This window comes from Mauremys mutica, chromosome 10 (genome assembly GCF_020497125.1).
Source record: "Mauremys mutica isolate MM-2020 ecotype Southern chromosome 10, ASM2049712v1, whole genome shotgun sequence".
NCBI classification, from domain to species: domain Eukaryota; kingdom Metazoa; phylum Chordata; order Testudines; family Geoemydidae; genus Mauremys; species Mauremys mutica.
Window position 1 is genome coordinate 11,761,289 of NC_059081.1, and position 22,947 is coordinate 11,784,235.

Consider the following 22,947-nt stretch of genomic DNA (forward strand, 5'->3'; position numbering starts at 1 on the left):
TGGGTCCTTAGAGTATAAATAAACTCCTCATGGCAGAAGCCATACCTTTTGTACTTGTACAGCCCTTAGCACATTGTGAGTCCTGCTGTTTTGTGATCCCATATCATTGCCCTGAGTCTCCCAACCATTTGTTCAAATTGGTGGACCATTAATAGGAGGGTGTAACCAAGTGGTGTGCATTCTAGTAGGGAGGGTCAAAAACAACACAGCAGGAACTTACTGTGCAGTCCAGTAGCGTCAGAAGAGAACTGCGACTTTCAGAGTGCTATTGATTACAGATAGGGTTGCCAGGTGTCTGTTTTTTGACAGGAACACCCGGTCAAAAAGGGACCATGGTGGCTCCAGTCAACACTGCTGACCAGGCCGTTAAAAGTCTGGTTGGCAGCACAGGCAGTCTCCCTACCCAGCTCCGTGTGGCTTCCAGAAGCGGCAACATGTTCCTCCAGCTCCTAGGTGTAGGGGCGGCCATGGAGGCTCCACACACTGCCTCCACCCCAAGTGTCGGCTCCGCAGCTCTCACTGGCCACGGCCAATGGGAGCTGCAGGGGCAATGCCGGTGGGCAGGGCTGGGCATGGAGCTAGAGGGACATGCCGCCCTTCCCAGGAGCTGCCTGGGGTAAGCTCCGCCTGGAGCCCGCACCCCTCACCCCGTTCTGCACCCCAACTCCCTGCCCAGGCCTGAGCCCCCTCCTGCACTCCGAACCCCCTGGCCCCAGCCTGGAGCCCCTTCCTGCACCTCACAGCCCGCATCCCCAGATGGAGCCCTCATCCCCTCCCAACCCCCTGCCCCAGCCTGGTGAAAAGGAACGAGTGAGCGAGGGTGGGGGAGAGTGAGCGACAGAGGTAGAGGGGTGGAGTGAGCAGGGGAGGGGCCTCGGAGAAGGGGTGGGGAAGGTGAGGGGCCTTGGAGAAGGGGGAAGTGCAAGGGTGTTCGGTTTTCTACTATTAGAAAGTTGGCAACCCTAATTACAGAGTTGAGGTGCATCTAAGACCAGTTAGGTCATCCCACCTAAAAGTTAGTCCTAGAGCTGCCTCTGGAGGATTGGAGGGTGGGGTTGGCTATGATTTTCTATAAACTAGTTCTTCATTTCTTCCAGTGGCCCTTAGATTGATCCTGACCAGGATTTACCATATGTATCAAATATGAATTCTTTATAAACAGCACCTGAGGATTCTATTTCCAGTATCAATAAACAGAGACACAATCCTAACAGCTGTAGGTACAATGTGGTTGCATCATTGAAATTTGATTGTTTTCTTAATTGACCACCTGAAAACAGTTTAAGCAATGGGCCGACTAGAGGCTTTTGCTACTTGCTCATGGCATACACCATAATAAAACCTTGGCTTTGCTCAGTTGATCCATTGTGCTGTGATCAGTAATGGATTTATAAGGGTCTGACAGTACTGGGGCAAACTGGAAGCCAGAAATTGATTTGTATATTGTGAAAAGGAGATGAGCAGAGAAAGAAGGAAACAAAAAATGTTGCAGATGATATTATTTCAGTGAGGAGTGGTGAAAACATTCTAGAACGGAAGTCCCCAAACTGTGGGGCACACCTCCCTAGGGGGGCATGGAGGAACATTCAGAGGGGTGCAGCAGGGCCCAGGGCAGTACCCATTGGGGATGGGGAGCAAGCGCCACCCAGCCCCACTCTGCTCTGGCTTGGCCCCCAGATGTGTCCCTGGCTCCTGGTCCCACTCCTAGCCTCAGCACCCGACTGTGGCCCTGGTCTCGGCCCCTGGCCTTGGCTCTGTTCCCAGTCCCAGCCCCGCCCCCAGCCCCAGATTCACTCCCAGCCTCAGCCCCCTTACACTTGTCCGAGTCTCTGCCACACCCCAGGAGCTGCAGCCCCATTCCCAGCTCTGGGGTGGGGTGGGGAACCACTATGAAAGTTTGGGGACCACTGCTCTAGAGGATGTGATTACAGATGTTCATGAGAAATACAGGTGGTCCATTTGAAAAGTGAATTTATGTGGGTGAGTTGTTGTCATGGTTACAGGGCTACCTGTACCTATTTCCCCTTTCTGATCTGTCCAAGTACACTCCCTCAGGTCTTAGACCTTCTGCCTTTACTTAGCCTGGTGCCAAATTCCACAATTGTCCCATCCTTAGACCAGCCCTTGGGCTACTGTGCCCTATGTATCAACTGTGCATAGCCAGCAGGTCTGACTGAGCGGGATATCTGCAGTTCTTCCCTTTGGGAGTCTGTGACCAGTGGTGAATATAGTGATCAGACAGCCTTCTGAAACAAAGGAACAAAACATTTAAAGAAAACAGTTTTTAAAATAACAAACACTCTGCACACATTTATCTTACCTAAAGACGCTGATGGTAAGCTGGGCAGGTCTGACTTCTTCAGATACCCCAATGGGTGCCATGAGACCCAATCTGGTTCCCCCGGACAATCCCCTGGGAATTCCACAATCTCTTTAGTAACCTATTCTAGCATTTAACTATCATTATAGTTAAGAAGTTGTTCCTAATATCTAACCTAAATCTCCCTTGCTGCACATTAAGCCAATTACATCTTGTCCTACCTTCAGTGAACATGGAGAACAATTGATAACCATCCTCTTTATTATAATCCTTAACATATTTCAAGACTGTAAACCTAGAGTGCATTTTAAAACCTGTGTCACGGAGTCTCAGAGCCTAGGCCTTCAGATTCAGGTTTGTGGGGCTCATGCTATGGCGCTAAAAATAGTTGTGCAGACATTTGGGCTTGGGCTGGAGCCTGTGCTCTGAAGCCTTGGGAGACCGTGGGCTTCAAAACTTGAGCTCCAGACTGAGCTGCAGCATCTACACTGCTGCTTTTAGCGCCGTAGCACGAGGTTGAAATTTATAGATCTAGGTTCTGAAACTCGTTGCCACAGGTTTTTAAAATGCAATGTAGGCATAGCCTCAGTCTTCTTTTCTCAGGACTAAACATGCCCTTTTATAAACCTTGCCTCATAGATTATGTTTTCTAAACCTTGTATCATTTTTGTTGCTCTTCTCTGGACTTTCTCCAGTTTGTCCACATCTCTTAGAGTGGTGCTCAAAACAGGACACAATACTCCAGCTAAGGCCTTTCCGGTGCCAACTAGAATGGAACAATTATTCTCCATGTTTTACATAACAACACTGCTGTTAATACGCCCCAGAATGATATTCACTGTTATGAATTTCATCTTGTTGATTTCAGATGCCCAAAGGATTAATGCAGCAGAATATCATTCGTTCTTATTTAATGTCATACCTAAGACATTTTTGCAGAATGCTTCACAGCAAATTCCAATCTCTACAGGCAAATACAGTCCAACTAAAATGCAGTATGTAAGTTTTAGCATTTCAGACAGGTAGCATCTGTTTATGTTTTAAGGCAAGGATGGAAAGTTTTAAGCTCGCCAAGTTTCTGGGAGAATGACCGAGCATGGGGAAATCAATAGACATAGGAAGAAAGGTGTAATTGTTTTGGGAACATGTATTTAGGGCATGCATTACAGAGAGCTCAAACTGAGCTTTTACCAAAGGCTTTTTTTGTTTTGACTAACTGCACACAACAGAGGACACTAAACAGGAAGCAACTGGACAGTGAAACAGTTCTGTCATCCCTCAGTAATTCATTAAGCTTTCCTACCCCAAAAGCACACAGTCATCTTATGTCTTACACATTAATCGAAGAAACAGTGACTTCTAAGCCTGCGAGGCTGAAGACAGAGATCTTTACTGGATGGTCTTTGAGGGGAAGACATTGAATGTAAATAGATAAGATGAAAGGCTACCCTTGCAATTAAGTTTTACTAAATTTAGGCCTGACAGGATGAATCAAAGAGGAAGCCTTTAGTTGTTTAGTTTTCAAGCCCATGTTGAGTCTGGGAAAATCAAGCTCAAAGGTAAAGCAATATTATGGTGGAAGACATTGGCTTCCCTAAAAACCCCTTTGATACCGACACATTAAGGCACAATCCCATTTAGAGGTATATGGGCCACATATCTGCAATGGTAGTTTCCTTTAGATGTACCTTATGTAATTAATTTATTGCATAGCTAATTCCCAAAGCTCAATCCTGCTCTTAGAGAGGGAGTCATTGAAAATCCTCCTAAACTTTGGGAGAGTTCAGATCCAAATTTTGCCATCTGGGCCCATCTCTGCTGTTAGGGAAGCTCTTAACTCATTGGAGCAGACTGAGAAACCCATTTCTGAAATACTCTGGAACATGTTGAATTGTGAACAGAGATGGCTGAACTAATTTTTAAGTAAAAAAATAAAAAGCTTTTAGAACAATACAAAAATATTTGTATCAATTTTCCATCAGAATTAAAGTTTTGATTCAAATCAAAATGTTGTTTCTCCCTCTTTCCTTTTCCTCCTCACTGGAAAAGAGAGAGAACCCCAAAGCTGAACTTTTTGTTTGAATTTGATGTTTTTTATTTAAAGAAAAATTCTGTTTATAATTTCAAACGCAACTTTTTTTCATTTCTTTCAAATTTTTGTTGCAGAAAATGTTTATTTTTGACTAACCTTAAGTGTGATTTTAAACTGATCATAATGATAAAAAGGGCAAAGAGTTTGTTAGAATTAAAACAACATTGTTTGGGACATCATTTTGTTCCTTTAGCATTTGCTGATGCAGTGATCCAGGATTTGCTTTGAAGGGAAAAGGGAAGATTTCTGATTATGAAACCACCAAGACTTTTGATTAGACCTGAGCCTACTGATATTGTGAGAAATAAATTAACCTGTAGGGAGAGATGTAGATGGGCTCTGTGTCTGCACAGCTGCATAGATGCTTTCACTAGGAGTTTAAGACTGAAAGAGAGAGACAAACTCTCTCAATCGTTTCTGGCTTTTTTCACAGGTTGCTGTGACTCTCAGATAAAACATTAGCAGGATGCAGAGTGAGTGACCATATTTCTCTCCATATGTTTTAACAATAGCCGTGGTCTAAATCAAACCATTTTAGCAGAGATTAGTTAGTATCTGCCAGCACTCACTGTCCTGGCTCCTAGACACTAACAGCCTGCCAAACGTGATCCACCTGTCTCTCTTCTGAGTAGGGAGAGACCTCCTTTATGTGCTCCCTTAATTGGCTTGTCTAAGGTTAATGAGGCCACCTGTGCTGACTGGCTGAGTCACCAATGAGGCTCAAGTACTTTCAGCCATAGACAAACTGGAGAGGGTAAAAATCTCACCCTCCCAAATTTTGCTCCCATGGGCTCGCAAATTTTGCTAGACTCCAAATTAGTATCAGGACTCAATACAAACCCACTGCACTCAGCACTGGTTTCTAGGACAACCTACATAGGCTTCTAAGTGTTGTGTGTCATGAAATCCAATCAGCCAAATATGCCTTTTAATTGACCACAGTGACTTTAATTGGGTCAGAGTAACAACAAGTCTAAAATAACTGCAAAAAATGAATTGTTTGTATAACAAGAGAATCCTTATGTACAAGCTACATCTGGTGCCTCCAGCCCCGCTCTTGTTGCAAAGTGGCTACCAACTGACCAGTCTTTTGAGTTCTGTAACATAATTTTCTAGACCTTAAAGATATGGTAGCCACACACATACACTCAGCAGTGCTAAAAGCTCTCTCTAGTTCAGTAAACATCCCCTCTACTTGATGAGGACAATGGTGTTTGTCCTGGTGGAAGAATCAAGGTGGGTTGTTTCTGGCCCAAGAGGGTTCCTTCATGAAGCTCTGCACACTCAGCCACAGAGACACTTTGACAGGCTTTCCAGTTGCTTGATCTAATGCCAAGTGGTGCGGTGTCATCATATATCCACTCCTTGTTCTTGAAGCACTTCTAGTAGGTTCCAGGTTTCATACATCCACCCTAATGGAAATGCACTGAGACACATCACTGGAGCAACTTTTCATTCATATTTAAACCAAGCCTTACTTATTAATATTGTCAGGGCTGGGGAGAAGCTGGTCCCAGAGTGTGAGGACCCAAGGAGGTGAGTTGTTTTTAAATTGAGACAGTCCTATGGATTGCAGCTGCAGGTTTTAGTGAGGTCGTTGATTTTTCCAGGTGATATTTGTTTCCTGTGCTGTCTCTTAGTGGGATTTTTGACCTCTGAAAAGGTGTTCCTTCCATGAAATTCATGCAAGCAGAAATATGGGATTTTCCCAAGGCTGACTAACAAGTGCCAAGGTGCACAACTGAACATGCTGCCAGTGCCACAGCTCTAGACTGATGGGCTTCAACTGTGTAAGACCTCTTCCTTGTACAGGGAGGTATGAAAACTGGCCATGACTGTTGACTGTGGGAAGCAAAGCTTCGAGACTGTCTTTTAAAAATATTTATCCTGAAATTTGTAAATTATAATGACTCATTTTCACAGCTTTTGTAGAGTTGCTCCAGCCAACGCCCTGCCATTTCAGTGCCAGTCTGTTCCTATATAGTAGTGTAGTAGGCAAGGAAGTAAAAAGTGTAGCAGTAAACATTCAGGTGTGCTAACAGTGAAAGCTCCTGAAACCAGTACATAAGTCCAACATGGGTCTAATTCACTGGGTGTTTTGTTTATTTGCAAAATCCCCTACTTGACTGTAATTGGGCATCATTTACATTGCATGGGTGTGTAAAATCCATTCAGCCAGTCAAATTAAAATCAATTGACTACATTGTTAATCTTCACTGATTAGCATCAGAAACTAGGGTCCCCTGATGATTATTTGTGTTGCTATCAAATCTGAGAGATAGGTTGAGCCAGAACAGGTGATCAACTTGGAGCGGGCTGCTGTAGAGCTGTGGCTGCCTGACTTTCTTCACCTTTCCTGGGATGATCTGGGGGAGATTTTTCTGCAGTGGGGTAATTTGACAGGGGTTTTAAAAATTGTTAGATTTAAATAAGCACATGTAAAAGACTGCTTATCTCAGGCATGGCCACCAATTACAATTACACTACAAAAATTATTACAAAGGCAGAGCATATTGCCCCACAGTTCCTCCACATACAAACAGAGTCACCAGTCAACAAAAACACATTACAAGTCAAATCAAAATCTCCTCATCCCTCAAATTCCCATAAGAAACCCTATCCCCAACCACTATCCCAAATGCCAACCCAGACAGATGGGTTTTGCAGCATGCCTGGAAAGTTAACTCAGTCAGGCTGTTTCAGGTGAGGAATGGGAATGGAATTTGAAGTTGAGGAGCTGTCACACACAATGCTCTGCCAGCAGTTGTCTTTTGGATGTACTGTACCATAGATTCTAATGCCAGAAGGGACCATTGTGGTCCTATAGTGTGACCTCCTGTATAGCACAGGCCATAGGACTTCCCCAAAATAATTCCTAGAGCATATCTTTTAGAAAAACATACAGTCTTGATCTATTTTACCACGACCCTTGGTAAGTTGTTCCAATGGTTAATTACTCACATTGCTAAAAATTTAAGCTGTGTTTGCAGTCTGAATTTGACTAGCTTCAACTTCCAGTCATTGGATTGTGTTATACCCTTGTCTGCTAGATTGAAGAGACTATTATTAAATGTGTGTTCCTCATGTAGATACTTACAGACTGTAGTCAAGTCATCCCTTAGCCTGCTCTGTGTTAAGCTAAATAGATTGAGCTCCTTGAGTCTATCACTATTACACTTGTTTTCTAATCCTTTAATCATTCTTGTGGCTCTTCTCTGAACCCTCTCAAGTTTATCAACCTTTTTCTTGAATTATGGGCACAGTTCTACCAGTGCCAAATATAGAAATAAAATAACCCCTCTATTCCTATTCGAGAAACCTCTGTTTATGCATCCCAGGATCACATTAGCTTTTTTTGGTCACAGTGTCACACTGGGAGCTCTGGGTGTGAACATAGGGCCTCATTCTTCACTGCCTCATACTTCTGAGGGTACATCTATACTGTGATTTAAAAAAAAAACTGTGGCACACAATCTATTTCCAGTTCAGCTGAGTTGGGCTTGGGCTGTGGGTCTAAAAGTTGCAATGTAGACATTTGGGCTCAGACTGGAACTTGGGCTCTCAGACTCAGCTCGCCAGGGAAAGGAAAGGAACATTATTTTCTTTGAGACTGGATATATGTGGACTGAATTTATGCTTCCCTAAAATGTTGTTTGATTGCGGTTAGGAGTCCTCAGCATATTATTCCTCATAATATAGAGATGTGTGAACTAAACTAAGCTCATTCTGTCTCCTGGTTCAGCACAGTTCCTCCTTATCATTCAGCTGTCACTAAAAACTGTAACTAAAATCCCTTTTGAGTAGCATTTCATCTTCTTTGGAAAGTTGCTTATGGTGCTAACTCTGCATGTGTCATGGAGATTTATGTTTGTGATCTAAAATAGTCTGGTGAGGCAATATATTCTTTGAACTAAGGTAGACATGGGAATGGAGACCAGGACTCCTGTGTTTTAATCCTGCCTAAGGCCACAAGGCAATTCAGTGGCAAAGATAAGTCACTGAGAGCCGCTGTGGAACCTTTATTCACACTGACAAGTGCATATTCATAAACATAGTCCCACTGAACTCCCATTTGTCAGGAGTGTGTGGGACAGCAACATGGGCCATTTTTGTCTACCATTCCATATTACGGAGTACAAAAAGGAAGGCAGAGCTTTTGAATAGAATATAGTCAGTGGGAGAGTGAATAAGAACTGATATAGGTAGAGTGGAATGGTGCAAAGCCTTTGAATGAGGAGCATGATAGATGGAATCACAGCCCATCTTATACAGGAGCTGTTTATTAAAGAAAAGAGATACAAACAAGAGTCACGACAAAGAAGCTTCCACACAACTTGAGTCCCTGTTTTGTCTCCCTTGTTTACCAGGGAACACACTATGTGCCAAGTCTTGAATTGGGCTGGTACGTGCCTATACATCATATTCTCTCAGTTGTCCACCATCTTACCTCACTTCTTTCCAGCCGTCATTGTTACCATTGGCTAATCAGAGCCAGTGATAGCAAAATTCAAAAGTTCTGGGACATGAAAGCCCCAGCTCAGGAAGTTGCTTCGCCAGCAGCTGCCTGCAAGGGAAGCAAGAGGAGGAGCTGCCACCACCAGCCTTTTCCTGTTGGTGGGTGAACAATCGCAGGAAGAGTCAGCAGTGGAAGGTCCTTGGGAATAGCACCAAGGGGCTTCTGCTGCAGAGAAGAGTACCTGCTGTCTGCCTGCGGTCTGCAGCCAGGGAGGAGCAGCTAGTGAGGAAGAAAAACAGCCCAGGAAGGGAAGAAGACACACCAGGATCAACACAATCCCCAGACCTGCCAAGCTGAGAAGAGTCCACATTGGCACAGGGAACTGAAGACCTGCCACACTTCCTAGCAGGGACCAGAGACTCCTAGCACATGGGACCTGAGGCAATTCACACATCCAGTAAGGGACTAGAAAGCTTCACTGTATCCAGTGACTTAATTGGAGACCCCTAGAATGGGACCTGAGACCCCCCAGTGGTAGCATTTACTACTTGGTGAAAGGCAGGCTGTGTTCTACTATCACTATCCACTAAAGGTTTCTACCAGGAAGAGGTGCCTTAATTTGTTTTTGAAACTCTATTGGCTAAAATTCACCCCATTCATAATCTCTATATATTGAGGTGGTGACCGTCTCAAATGAGGCGACATCCGCGCAACACTGTAGTATCTGAGCATGTTAGTGGGCAGAGCTATTGTTCCCCAATTTGACCCTTGCCCTGCCCAAGACTCTGTATAACACACAGGGACATCTAGTGGCTGAATTGTGCATTGCAGGTAAACATTTCATTACATGAGGATCTTGAATTTGATGTAGAAGCACAGATGAGAGATTACCATAGGGGAGTACCATGGTCACAGCTGCAGGAGTGGAAGCTGATTTCAGCAGCAGCATTTTGTGTAGCCTGGGAGAAGGCCAGGTGAGTTACAGGGAAAGGCCAGAGAAGGAGGTTGCAGTTGCTGAAGCAGGTGATGACTAACTGATGAACAAAGGATTTTGCAGTAGGAATGCAGAGGACCGGATCGATATATGGTTATATGGTTAAATGTATGTTTGTCAGTTCATTTTGTGCGCACACACCTTCCTTTTTACACAGCACTAATAACCATGGAACATCTGTTTGCCTCTGTAAATCAATACAAACCCTGTAAAAACGTATCTCAGAAAATAATTTGAAAATGTTACCCTTTTGTTTTAGTATTTAATAAATATAGTTAACAAACTTAATGACATGTTTGATTACTGCAGCTCATGCCTCTGGGCCCTGTGGGAGGCAGGAGGTGGGGCATATCAACAAGAGCAGTCAAGACTCTCTACTCACCATTGCATTTGTTACTTTAAACAAATCCTACATGGATCTAGGACAGGGGCCGGCAACCTTTCAGGAGTGGTGTGCCGAGTCTTCATTTATTCACTCTAACTTAAGGTTTCGCGTGCCGGTCATACATGTTAATGTTTTTAGAAGGTCTCTTTCTATAAGTCTATAATATATAACTAAACTATTTTTGTATGTAAAGTAAATATGTTTTTTAAAATGTTTAAGAAGCTTTGTTTAAAATTAAATTAAAATGCAGAGCCCCCTGGACCAGTGGCCAGGACCTGGGCAGTGTGAGTGCCACTGAAAATCAGTTCACGTGCCGCCTTCGGCACCCGTGCCATAGGTTGCCTACTCCTGATCTAGGAAAAGCCAGTGTGCACAGAAAACAGCATTCAAGTAAAAATTGACTTGGGACCAGATTGTTCCTGTAGGTGGATAATTTCTGTGCAGGGGCAGAGTTTCTGTAATATTTTTAATTGAGGCCAAGAAAGATTTTTAGCCATCCATGGAACTAGTACTGAGTTCATCCCAGAGCACTGAACTGGTACTTAGGAGATCCAGTTTCTAGTCCTGGCTATTCCATGAGGGGTGACTTTTGGCAACCCACTTAACTTCCCGGTGCCTCACTTTCCCCAGAAGAATGGGGCTAATGATACTTAGCTTCCTTTGTGAAGTACTCTGAGATCCCTGGATATAAAGTGCTATAGAAGAGCTAATTATTATTACTAATAGTTCCCAATGATTCCCCAAGTTCTACAATGGAACAGAAATATATAGAGATTAGTTTTGAAAGAAATTCTAGAATAAAATTTGTTCATGCAAACTCTTTGTCAAATAATTGTAAATAACACATAAATTCATAAAAATCGTAACTTCTTTGTGGATAATAGGCAAACAGGAAAATGGTTACATTTGTGTGAGGCATTATTTTCAATGAATATTTCACCCTGTTACACAAATTGGGGTAATGTATTTCTTACCATCCATAAGAAACATTTGTTTCCTAAACAGTTCTTTTTGGCTCAGCTTTCTTGAGGTTTGCTACCTGCCTCCTAGCTCTTGCATGCTGCGGAAGTGAAAAGAACTGGTTCAGAGTCATTTCATATATCCTTCCATCATCTGAAAAAACTTCAACTAAGTCATCACAGAATCTTCGCTTCTCCAAAGAGAATTAGCTCATTTTCTCCAACCTGTCCCTGTGACTTCAGATTGTGTGATCTAGTATTATCTGCTCTGTTCCCTGGAGGACAGTTAGATGAACTGTTAAAAGAGGACTTTCAAACTGACTCAAGATAGGCCAGAAACATATTTGGCCTGTATTTCTGTTGCTATAGCTGAAGATCCTTATGTTACTGTGTTGGCTTTCTTACATGCAGGCCAGCTTTCCTTCCTGCCTGATACTTCAGTGATGGCGTAATGGTTTTGGTATTGTTATGGTGTGTGAAATAATCACAAGGAAGAATGAATATGCTCAAATCTAGAGTTTTTGATTTTTTTAATATGAAAACTGAACTGGACCTATATCACTCTACAATTCAGCCTGGGAAATATTAATTATGGCGCATCCCTATGTTCATGCTGAATTGTGCACAGCCACCTCATCCCCGGAGGAGGCAGAATTCCGCCTAAAGCTTCCGATTCGTTCCTGGGAAGCATGCCCATTGCTACACCCTTTCAGCGGCTGCAGCAAAGTCCTTTCTACATGGCCAGACTGCTTAGGACAGGACTTGTTGTCCCCTTGTTGCTTAGGGGTTCAAGAGAAAGGAGGCTTTTTTGCTTTCTTCTCCCCTTACATGCCCTTGGAAAGCCAGACACATTCTTCTTTGAGTTATAGCACATGTGCATTCCACACTTGGTGTCAGTATACTCAGTGCGTGGCCCTGGCAGTTTGAGCTCCCCCTGCGGCTGTGCACCACTGCATGCAGGTATAAAGAGCAGAGCCACCTCTAGCCCAGCTCATTTCCTTTTTACTGCCTGAGATGGTTGTTGGAACGCTGTTCAATGCCAGAACAGAACAGTTCTCTCTCACCTTGGTAAATGGTATGTGTGTGTGTGGTTAGTCTAGTCTTCAGGTTAGGATAATTAGTAAATTTTAGTTGTGTTTTAAAAAATGTTTTTTGGATTTGTTGTTTTCCCATTTGGGGGAGTTTTCTATTCACAGTGCCAAGGTATGCTCCGGCCACTGGGCTTTGGGGGAAGCACACATAAAGGACCAGTGCCAGATTTGCAGGGAGGCCAGGCCTAGGATGAAGAAGGCTGAAATTTCTGCTAATGGAGGCAGTGCTCTGGCCACCGTTGGAGCCATCACGGGCGGAATTGGTGTTGAGTGCTGCAACATCAGTGTGAAGCATGCCTCTAGCTTTTTTTAGTGGAATCCTAGCACCATTCTCCTTCACCTGTACCGAGGAAGAAATACAAAACTTCCATAGAGGCCCAAGCCAGGGGAAGGTCTCCACCCTGTAAATCTGATAAGAGGAGCTGGATCAGCCCCACCATGGTCAGAGGAAGGAGAATCTTTATTGTTGGACTCTGAGGTGGGATTTTACATCTCATAACCCCAAAGCAGGACCTGCCAGTTTCCTCGAAGATCCTCTCTTCTGACCTATGGGACCTGCCATGTTAATGTGGCCAGGACAGTGGGGCCCTGCCCTGTACCATTGGCCATTTTGGAACCCTTGAGGGTTTCCTCCAGCTTCCAGATCTTCCACACACTGTGCATATTCAGTGCCCTAGTCTAGAAGGGCAGAGTCTGTGTACCAAGCGGCTCTGTGCCCAGAGTCCAGTACCTCCAGGGAAGGTGCCCTGGGGCACTGCTCTATTCCAGAGTAGGGACAAACAGAGAAACATTACAAATGGCACTGAGAGAAGCTCCTGTTGGATTGTACCCCGAAAGGGGTTTGCTTTGCTTTTATCTCACAGACAGACTGTGTATGACTTGGGCAGAGGGCTGAATAAGTGAAAACCCACCACAAACAGAGAGAGCGAGAGAGAGCAGGCACACGCATTCAGCCAGGGGGCACTTGTGAGAAGTGAGTGCAACCCCGTTACAAGGTTCCTTCAGGCTACCTTTGCCAACTAATGAGGCAATACTAGAGCCTATAAAGGCTTCATGGCAGATTCCATCCTCTTTTTGCCTCCCACTTCTAAAGGGGCAGAAATAAAGTACTATGTACCCTTCCAAGGTCTTAAGTACCTTTATACTCCCTCTCACCTCTGGGCTCATTAGTCATCACAGCAGCTACCGAGAGAGCAAAAGTGGCACCAGGCTGCCACCCCCAAGTCACAAGATGATAAAAGGCTAGACTTATTTGGCAGAAAGATTTATATGACAGGGCTTTTGCAGCTGCATATCGCTAACCAACAGGCTTTGTTGGGGTGACATGATTTTAATTTGTGAGGCTCCATGGAAAAGTTCAGAGAGCTGCTTCTAGAAAATGCTAGGCAGGAATTCTCTTCCCTGGTCTATGAGGGCAGACTAGTCATGAAAACAGCCCTGCCAGTTGGATGCAGCAGACTTGGCAGCTAGAACCATGGCTTCTGCAGTTGCCACGTGTAGATCATCCTGTTTGCAGTCTTCTGATCTTCCCTATGAAGTCCAGAATAGTATCCAAAACTTGCTGGTCAAGGGTTCTTTTCTCTTCTTGGACCAGATGGACAGGAAGCTCCATGAACTTAAGGATGCTAGAGCCACCTTAAAGGCCTGCCCCAGTCAAGAAGCACTATAGGGCCCAGCAGTTGCACCAATATGCTGCTGCTCCTCCTCACAGGACCTGTCAAAAAAGAGGCTCAGGGGCTATAGGCATAGGCTCACCCTCCTGCTGCTTTGGCTCCTGCTCTGGGCCTTTCAAGACACCTGGGAAGTGCAAAGCAGTCACTTTGATGGGCTGATTGAGGTCTGCTTATCCACCTCCATCTCTCCACACCCAAACTCTGTCACCTCCTCAAACTGTCTATCCCACTTCCACAGTGCTTGGTCCTGAATTTCTTCCGACCAGTGGGTCTTGAGCATTGTGGAAATGGAATAAACTTTCCAGTTTACTTTTACCCTTCCCTCCCCCACACTCTGCCTGTCCCTCTTCAGGTACCACTCTTACGAGAAACTCCTTATCCATGCAATACAATCACTTCTTTGTTTGGGAGCCATAGAGCAATGGTTCTCAACCAGGGGTACATGAACTCATCTAGATATTTGCCTAGTTTTACAACAGGCTACATGAAATGCACTAGTCAAGTCAATACAATCTAAAATTTCATACAGGCAGTAACTTGTTTATACTCTTCTATACTGAAATGTAAGTACAGTATTTATATTCCAAACATCTTATTTTATAATTATATGGTAAAAATGAGAAAGTAAGCAATTTTTCAGTAATAGTGTGCTGTTACATTTTTGTATTTTTGTCTGATTTTGTAAGCAAGTAGTTCTTAAGTGAGTTGAAACTTGGGGTATGCAAGACAGATCAGACTCCTGAAAGGGATACAGTATTCTGGAAAGGTTGAGTGTCACTGCCATACAGGAGCTTCCATGCAGTCTCAGAGGGAAGAGGTTTTAGTCCTGATATTTCCAAATACCAAAAGCAAAAGAGGGTCTCAGTCCAATTTTAGACCTTTGTCAACTCAACACATTCATATGGTCACCTTAGCTTCTATTATCCCTTCCCTGGGCCCCAGGGACTGGTATGCCACCCCCGACTAAAAATATGTCTACTTCCATGTGGAAATAAATCAAGTTCACAGGAAGTACCTTAGATTTCTGGTAAATCAAAATCCTTACCAATTCACTATATTGTCTGTTGTCCTGTCAGCAGCTCCCAGGGTCTTATAAAAGTCATGGCCATAAAGCTGCTTTCCTCTGAAGCTCAGAAGTTCAGGTTTACTACTATCTGGATGACTGGCTGGTCAGGGGCTTGTCCAGACTGCAACTACAGAACAGCATTGCCCTGATCTAGTCAACATTCACTGCTCTGTGACTGCTAATCAACAGAGAAAAATCTCTCCTTTCCCCAGTCTGGAGGGTAGAGTTTACAGGGACTATATTGGATTTATCTCAAGTGAGGCCCTTTCTTCTGAACTCCAGGTTCCAGGCAATCCAATCCAATGGTTATAGATTTGAAGGCTCACTTGGTCACAACAGCACAAAACTGTTTGAGGCTTCCAGTTCACATGTGTCACCTGTGTGGTGTTTGAGGCTTCTGGGTCGCATGGGTAACCTATGTGGTTCAATACGCCCAACTGCACCTCAGAATTCTGCAGGGCTGGCTGGCATCAGTCTCCTTGTCCATTCTCCATCAGTTAGACTCAATGGATAGAACTGCAGAGCCATGTGAAACGTGCCAGATTGGCTTTGCACAGTTGTGGTAAGCCTACAACTCCCCCTTCAAATCCCAGCAGTTCACAGGGACTTAGGCTCATTATATATGTCTGAGATTCATGCAAACCTGAAAGCTCTACATGAACCTTGTCTCATCTTCCCATATCCAGCTCTTCCCTCATACTATCCCTCTTCCCACAACAGAATCCCCTAGAAATCTCTCTCTCCTGCTCAGAGGACCTATGGGCATTCCTCGTCAACCCCGTCTCCTCCTGTTGAAACATTGTGTATGTGACCCTTGAAGAACAAACAACAAATGGATAGAATGAACCTGTTGTGATTTTCATTGAAGTCCCCATTCACTTCAATGGAAGCAGGGCCCAATGTTTACAGTATTAAGGCCTGATACTGCAAGGTTTGGAATGCTTTCAACTCCTATGAAAGCTGAAGGGGCCCTTAGAGAACAAGACTATATTTATTTCAGCCCTGCTAGTGCACTGTCCTTGACTATCTCTTCCTTTCGCTCAGCCAGATGATCTAGTTCACAGAAATGTGTGAGTTCCCTTCTCAGAAGTCATTTTTCTAATAAAGGGACACTATTTCCTTTGGGAGAGATCAAAATTTAACTGATTTATTTTATCTGCAAGGTCCCTTCAACTCTTTATTATATTTTAAACTGAAGCTTTGCTCTATTTTCCCCCTCAACAACATTAAAAACAAATGCAACAGTTCACAATTTCCCGAGAAAAACTCTACAATAGCAAATGAAGAAAGAGAGCAAAATGTTGGGTAAGGAAACAAGTTTCAGTTTCACACTTTCCAGACTTTATTAACAGAAGAGAATAAAAGATGTTCCAACAGTTTGTATTCATCTCTAATGCATATGATTCTGTGATTCAGGCTAGAGTCATTCAGTAGCATTTTAATGACAATGTATTTTAAGAATTTCTGTGAGATATTTGGTACCAGACATTGGCAGCTCTCCTGGATTTTTTTTCAAGGGGCAATGGAACTACATAAAAAACCTCAAAATTCTCATGCCAATTGTTAAATGTGTTCTACAAATGAGAAGCCCTAGGAGCCAAACACCAGATTTTAATTAAACTTTTACTTAGGGACCAAAGAAGCAATGCTGATTGGGTAACACTGAAAAAGATTTCAGCTCTTCGCGTTTTGTCACATTTAAAACTTTCACTGATGATAGGATTTTGTTAGCATTGGCTGGTTGTATAAACTGTTAATTTAGTCCCATCAAAGCTTCTAATATAAGGTAAAAAGAAACATCAGTAACAAGTTTTCTTGCATTTTTTTCCTTTCCTTTGCGCTCCAGCGAATGTGAGAATGCCTTGCTCAATTAAGTGAGTCTGAAATCTACAAGTGAATAAGGGGTCTTGAACATACAGTAATTTATGTTTATCAATTCAGTGCACATACTTTTTTTGACATGTGCTTCCTGCCTGATTTTCTAACAATCCTTTATTTTCTGCAGGTGGCCGTGATAAACGAGGTGGTCCCATCCTGACCTTTCCAGCACGCAGCAATCATGATAGAATAAGGCAGGAAGACCTTCGGAAACTTGTGACTTATTTGGCCAGTGTGCCAAGGTAAAGCTCAAAAGAAAACACTTCAAAGCTGGGGGGTGGATGAGTGGGTGGGGGAATTAGTTCTTGGCAGTTGCTGATTTCCAAGTATTAACCTTTTAGTGCTTAGAACACACGTTTTCCCATTCCAATTGCTTTCATCCAGTGAGATGTGATGCAAGAGAATGAGAGGTTAGAGATGGTGCTAGTAAAGCTGGGCCTTTGGCATCTTGTTTGCACTGAACTGACGACAACAATTCCTGTTTCCATCATTTCTTTTAGGTTGTTCTAGATGATTTCTCTTTAGCAGGCTTGAGGGAGCCATTGTCTGGCATTGCTTTTTAATACCTTCATTGCCAGCTTCAGGAAAGCTGGTGCAGGAAGGTATAATTTCCTGTACAGGAAGAAAGGGATTCACTCAGTGCAGGGTAGGCATTATTTCTGTGACAGTACATCCTTGAGGTTTCTGCTGGGCAGTTTGCCCTCCCAAGCGCTGCCTAATTTCCACCAGCAGGTTCTGCTGATGAAAAGTACTGAACCTGCTGTCAAGTCTCAAATATTGACTATGCCCTCTCTTTGGCCAGTTCCCCCAATTTTTCAGGGTGTTCTAACTCCTTATATCCCCTCCACCCAAAATAGGGGAGCTTGCAGCTGTTTAGTGTCTCTGCAACCTTGTTCCTCGGTGAAGTTTCCACTATAGGCAGGTAGAAACCCTGCACTGAATCTAATCTTGTTTTGGTGTCTTTGCAGGTTAGAAACCCAGATCTGTATATCTGGAGGAGGATTTAGTTTACTTTCTCAGGATGCTGATTAAAATAAGAGCCCAAACTTCCCCCATCCCCAAAGATTCAGGTACCTCTGAAGGTGGAAGCACATCTACTGGGAGTGATAACACTCTTGCCTCTCCCTGTCATTCAGAAATTAATACAGTCCCTCCACAAAAGGCCTGATTCCCAGTCCTTTCTCAAACCCTGGCTTCTCCTAGCATAGACACTCTGCTTCACTATCCTTTTTCCAAAGTAAAAAGTCCTGTGTGAGTTATCTGGCCCTCCTTCTAGGAGAGATCACCAAAGTCTCTCTCTCATCTGGGAGAAAGAAGCCACTTCTCTCCCACTGTGATTTGTCCCAACTCCAAGCTACCACTGACTGTCAGGGAACTACATTTACCAGTAATCCATCAACACTGAGGAGAGGGTCGTGTTCCAGCCCATCTTGCTCTTGGAGCTCTGGCTCGGACTATAAACAGCGATAGCGTTTTTCTCACACACCCCAAATTGCCACCCTTAGTGCATTTCAGTGACTATCTCCTGTCCCACAGATTGTCTACAGAGAAACATTTTGCAACAGGTAACTGCTGGCCTTTGATGCTTCCCTTAGCAACCTTATACGAGATGGCACCACCCATTTATAGGACTTACTCCTGACAAGTGCTAAAGCCATACCCACATCCCTCAGAAGGGGTGCAAAGCTATATGCCGCCTCCTGCTCTCTTCACCCTCTTCATCAGGCCTCCTCTAAAGTATGCCAGCTAGTAACAGTCTCTTAGAGCCATGACATCAGCCAGGGATTACTGAGGGGCAGGATGCCCTTGCCACTCACCTCCCCCTGGAATGCCTTGACAAAACCCATGGTTAGAGGAAGGTTGAGAGGGTTGGCCTAGAGCCATCATAGTCACTCTGAGCTAGCCAGGAATGCCAGCTTTCCCAAAGCCAAGTTCTTGCTCACAGAATACAGTTTATATTACTACAAAAATAATGCTAGGAGGGAAGAGGTGTCATTTCCATGACAATCAAGAGATAAGGGTATTTGAATAATACACAGAGATATACACATTATCCCAATCAGTGCCCGAAGTTATGAGACTACATTCCAAGCTCCAAATACCTAAGTGTTTGGGGATCTTTCTGAGATGACCACAGTCAGGTGCAGATAGTTACAGGGGCAGAGATGCCTCTGTGTGCCACATACACTGCAGCATGTGATTTTAATTTCCTGCCTGGTGACAAAATTTCATATGGCATCTGGCAGGGCTTCTTTTGTTGTGTGATGTGTTGGGTTTTTTTTCTTTCTTTTTAACTCGTCAAGCCTTTTATTTACACACTGCTTGATCTCTCTCCAGCCGGCTCAATTTGTGACCATATTGTATAGAAGATTATGGATATGCTAGGGGTTGAGAGGGCAGTAGGTCAACCAGTGCAAATAAATGTCAGATTGCTTTGCAGTTGCCCTCCAGATATAGTAGTAATAAAACTGCTCTCTTAGATGTTATCATTTCTTACATGAGTCATGGCTATGAAGAGATGGCATTGCCTTCTTTCCTCGAGATCAGTGTTGCCAACAATTGCACAGTTAAAATGGCCTTTTAGCATGCTTAGTCTTTATCTGTAGCTTTCCCTTGTAGTTGTAGCAGAAGCACCCAAGATATGTGCCCTGGGTTTGCCCTCTTATACAAGTAAATCAATAGAGAAGTATCTGTATGCTTGTTTAGGTTGCCTCTTTCTTGGTTGTTTCAGCAATATGCACTCTTTGAGGTTTGGTATTGCCTAGCTTGTTAACTAGGAATGAAGAAACTGAAAAAGCTCCAGCTAGCACAAAATACAGCAGTCTGGCTGCTTAGCAACATGAATCATTGTGTGAACACACTGCCTAGCCCAGCTCTCCTCTGTGCTGGCACCCTATTAAATAGAGTCCAATTCAAGGTCTCTGTCCTAAACTTCAGAGCCCTCCCTGGGGTTGGCCATAGTTAGTTATAGAAGAGAGAGCCTCTGCATATGCAATATGACCTCTCAGAAGGCTTCTGAGAGGAGGACAAAAGTTTTATAGGAGCTGGACCTAAATTATGAAACTCACTCCTGCAAGAGTTAGGAATGACCACAAGCTTCATCCCTTCCTTTTGTCTTCCCCCAATGAGGTATGTAAATAGACATACACATATTCCACCCCCCTCTTCCTAAGTTATTTTTCCTATAGATTGTGAAGGGGCTGGGGGAAAATGGGAGAGATCATTATTATTGTTTGTTTGTTTTTAAATACTCAGCAGGTGCTTACGTACTGCGGCAATGGAGACTATGAAAGCACCTAGATGGACAGGACTGCATAATCTATTCTAGTTTTAAATTGTATTACAGTCTACTTCTTTCCTAATCTTTTATTAACAATCATTTTCGCTAGGGTTAGCCAGGAACCACTCAAAGGTATTTATTTTTTGATGATTGTGTCAAAATTACAGTTTGATTCCATATCATCAGCTCCCAGTGCATAGTCATTCATAGTGTATTTAACTTAACCATGCTATAATTAACCAATGTGTCAATGACCTACCAAATTACATGAGTGTGGATTCTGGATACCATGTCAGGAGAAGGAATTCTAATATTGCTGTTGCTGAGGAGGTGGGTGGGGGGGTGTCAGCGTTGGTGGAAGAACTAGAAAATCCTCCTCAGCAAAAGGGACTATAATTAATCATACTGACATCAGTATAACAATCCTCTCTCTGTTTCCACTTCCTACAGCTCTAGAGAGAGAGATTACCATCCACATTGATGCTCTCTCTCACTTAACCCTGGTTTTATATCTTAATGAAGAGGGCTGTGATAGTATGTTACCATGAGCTGTGTTCAGGGATAAGACTGGTGATGACATATAAGCGAGGGTGAAGTATGTTCTCTGCCCTAAAACAGCATTCCAAGTTTCTGATTCAGGTTTCTTTTGTTCCATTTGTTTTAATAGAATGACAACTCATTAGACGTTTAACTGACAGCAGTATCTCTTGGAGATGTAGCAGAATAGGAAATACTATTAAACAGCTAAGGCCCGGTCCTGTCCCCCTAACTCACAGAGCACAGTGTGGCTTCAGTCATGAGCCAAACCCTGTATTATATTGAGGAAATTTCAGACAGCATTGTCATTGTCATCTTCACTTATATTCCTGGTCCATCTCAGCCTGGCAATGGCTTATCCTCATGGCTCAGGAGCCAAAGTTTGCCAACCCCTGAATTATAAGGTTGGTTTATGAACGGGTCATAAACATTTTCCATTTTTACTTATCCATCTTGTGGGGGGGTCGGCTTATAAACGTACCGTCTTATGATCAAGTATATACGGTACCTTTATTCTTAGTGAGTATCTGCCCATTCTTAATCTGCTCCTATTAGTGATAGCCTTTTCTGCTTATTTTGCAGGTGTACATGTGTTTTCTTGATATGTGGGGCCAGATCTCCACTGCTGGAAATCAATATAGCTCCCATGAACTCAGTGGAGCTACTTTAATTAATTTACACAAGCTGAGGATTGGGTCATGATGTCTAAAACTTGAGAAGCATGACCTTATCTCTGATGACAAGGGATTTAGGATCAGAGAAGTTCAGCTATGCTGTTTTCCTATACTCCTTATATGGAGCATTATTCTGATCTCACTTATGTAGATTTTAATCTGGTGGAGTTTGATTTCAGTAGTGGTAGTCCTGATTTACACGTGTATACGTGAAATCATCAGCAGGCCAATCTTTGCTATTGCAAACCCTTTAGAATCGAGAATTAAGTCTTGTGTAGGCTGTAGGAGGATCAAAAGGGGACAGTATATTATTAGCTTGAGCTTTCTGACTGCTCGCAGATCTCTGTATCTTGGTCTGATATAATGAAGGAAATAGTCTCTCAGCTATAGCTGGTCTTCCTGCTGAACACATTAACCTGTCTTGGAGCCAAAATCCGCAAACTTCTTTGGTCTCTGCAGCAGGGGAAACCTAAAACACCTGAGAGACCAGTATTTTAAAGAAGTCTATTTTTATTTGTCCTCTTTAAAAACCTGCTCAAATATTTCCCCATTCTGGGGGACATCCAGGACTCATATCAGCAGAATAATGTTTTCAAGGGACAGGTCTATATGTTTGAAGCGCTCGTTGGAGATGCCTTTCTGAGCCATTTTACAGCCACTAGAATCAGTGCAACTATTTAACTGCCTTTTAAGATTTATTTCAAGGTTTGGGGATTTTTTTAATAATTAAAAGTATGATACACAGCCTGGCAAAATGTAGCAATGTGTACCACAACTCTGGATTAATTTCAAGCTGTTCATTGATGACCTATGGTACTGTGTATATTAAGTTTTCTGGCCAGGACTAGTGTGAAACTCATTTTGTTGATTGATAGGGATTAAATGCTGCAGCTCTATTTTGTTACATGAGCCTAACACAAAAGAAGCTTTAGAGTTGTTTTTGGAGGCTACAAAAATACCCACATATTTTAAAAATAACACTGGGCATTTCATGCTAATTTTAGTACCTAAATATCTGGTGCCATATGTCAGATAATTATTCTGCAGTACACTTGCATAAAAAGAGCACATTAATAAATGAAGTGAAACTAATGAAGCTAATAGAGCTTTGGTATTTTCTTTAAATGTAGTTTAATTTTTTTTTTAATTATGTATGTATTTCATATGCAGAAGGCTCATTGGGGGTGGATAATTGAGGGGACTGGTAATGGTTTAAAGAGACTCTTATTCCTCCTGGCAGCCCCTTCAGACCCAGCCTAGATTGGCACAGTTATTGGGATTTATTACTATCTAATGCCCATTTGGTGCTCTCTGTGAAATTGGTTGTTGGGCTCATTTCAGTTCCTAGGGTTCACGTACTTGGACACTGACCACATCATTTTGTATTAAGTGGCAACTTAGCTGGTGGCCTCAATTTAGAGGTCATTGACTCAAACGGCCATGGAGATCAAGCTTTCCACTTACCTGCTTACTAGATGTGAGCCTTCCAGAAGATGATCCCTCGGCTCCTTCCAGCTATGATGACCTTTTCAGAACAGGATA

The 22,947-nt window shown here is 43.2% G+C and overlaps 1 protein-coding gene across 6 annotated transcripts in view; it reads left to right on the top strand.

The window, feature by feature from the left end:
* Window positions 1-22,947, top strand: part of KALRN (kalirin RhoGEF kinase) — a 743,024-nt gene that overhangs the window by 240,910 nt on the left and 479,167 nt on the right. For all 6 annotated transcript variants that reach the window (XM_045032050.1, XM_045032053.1, XM_045032055.1 and 3 more), the window contains one exon: window positions 17,042-17,156. In XM_045032050.1, coding sequence (XP_044887985.1) covers window positions 17,042-17,156 — 115 coding nt within the window. The remainder of the gene's footprint in view (window positions 1-17,041; window positions 17,157-22,947) is intronic.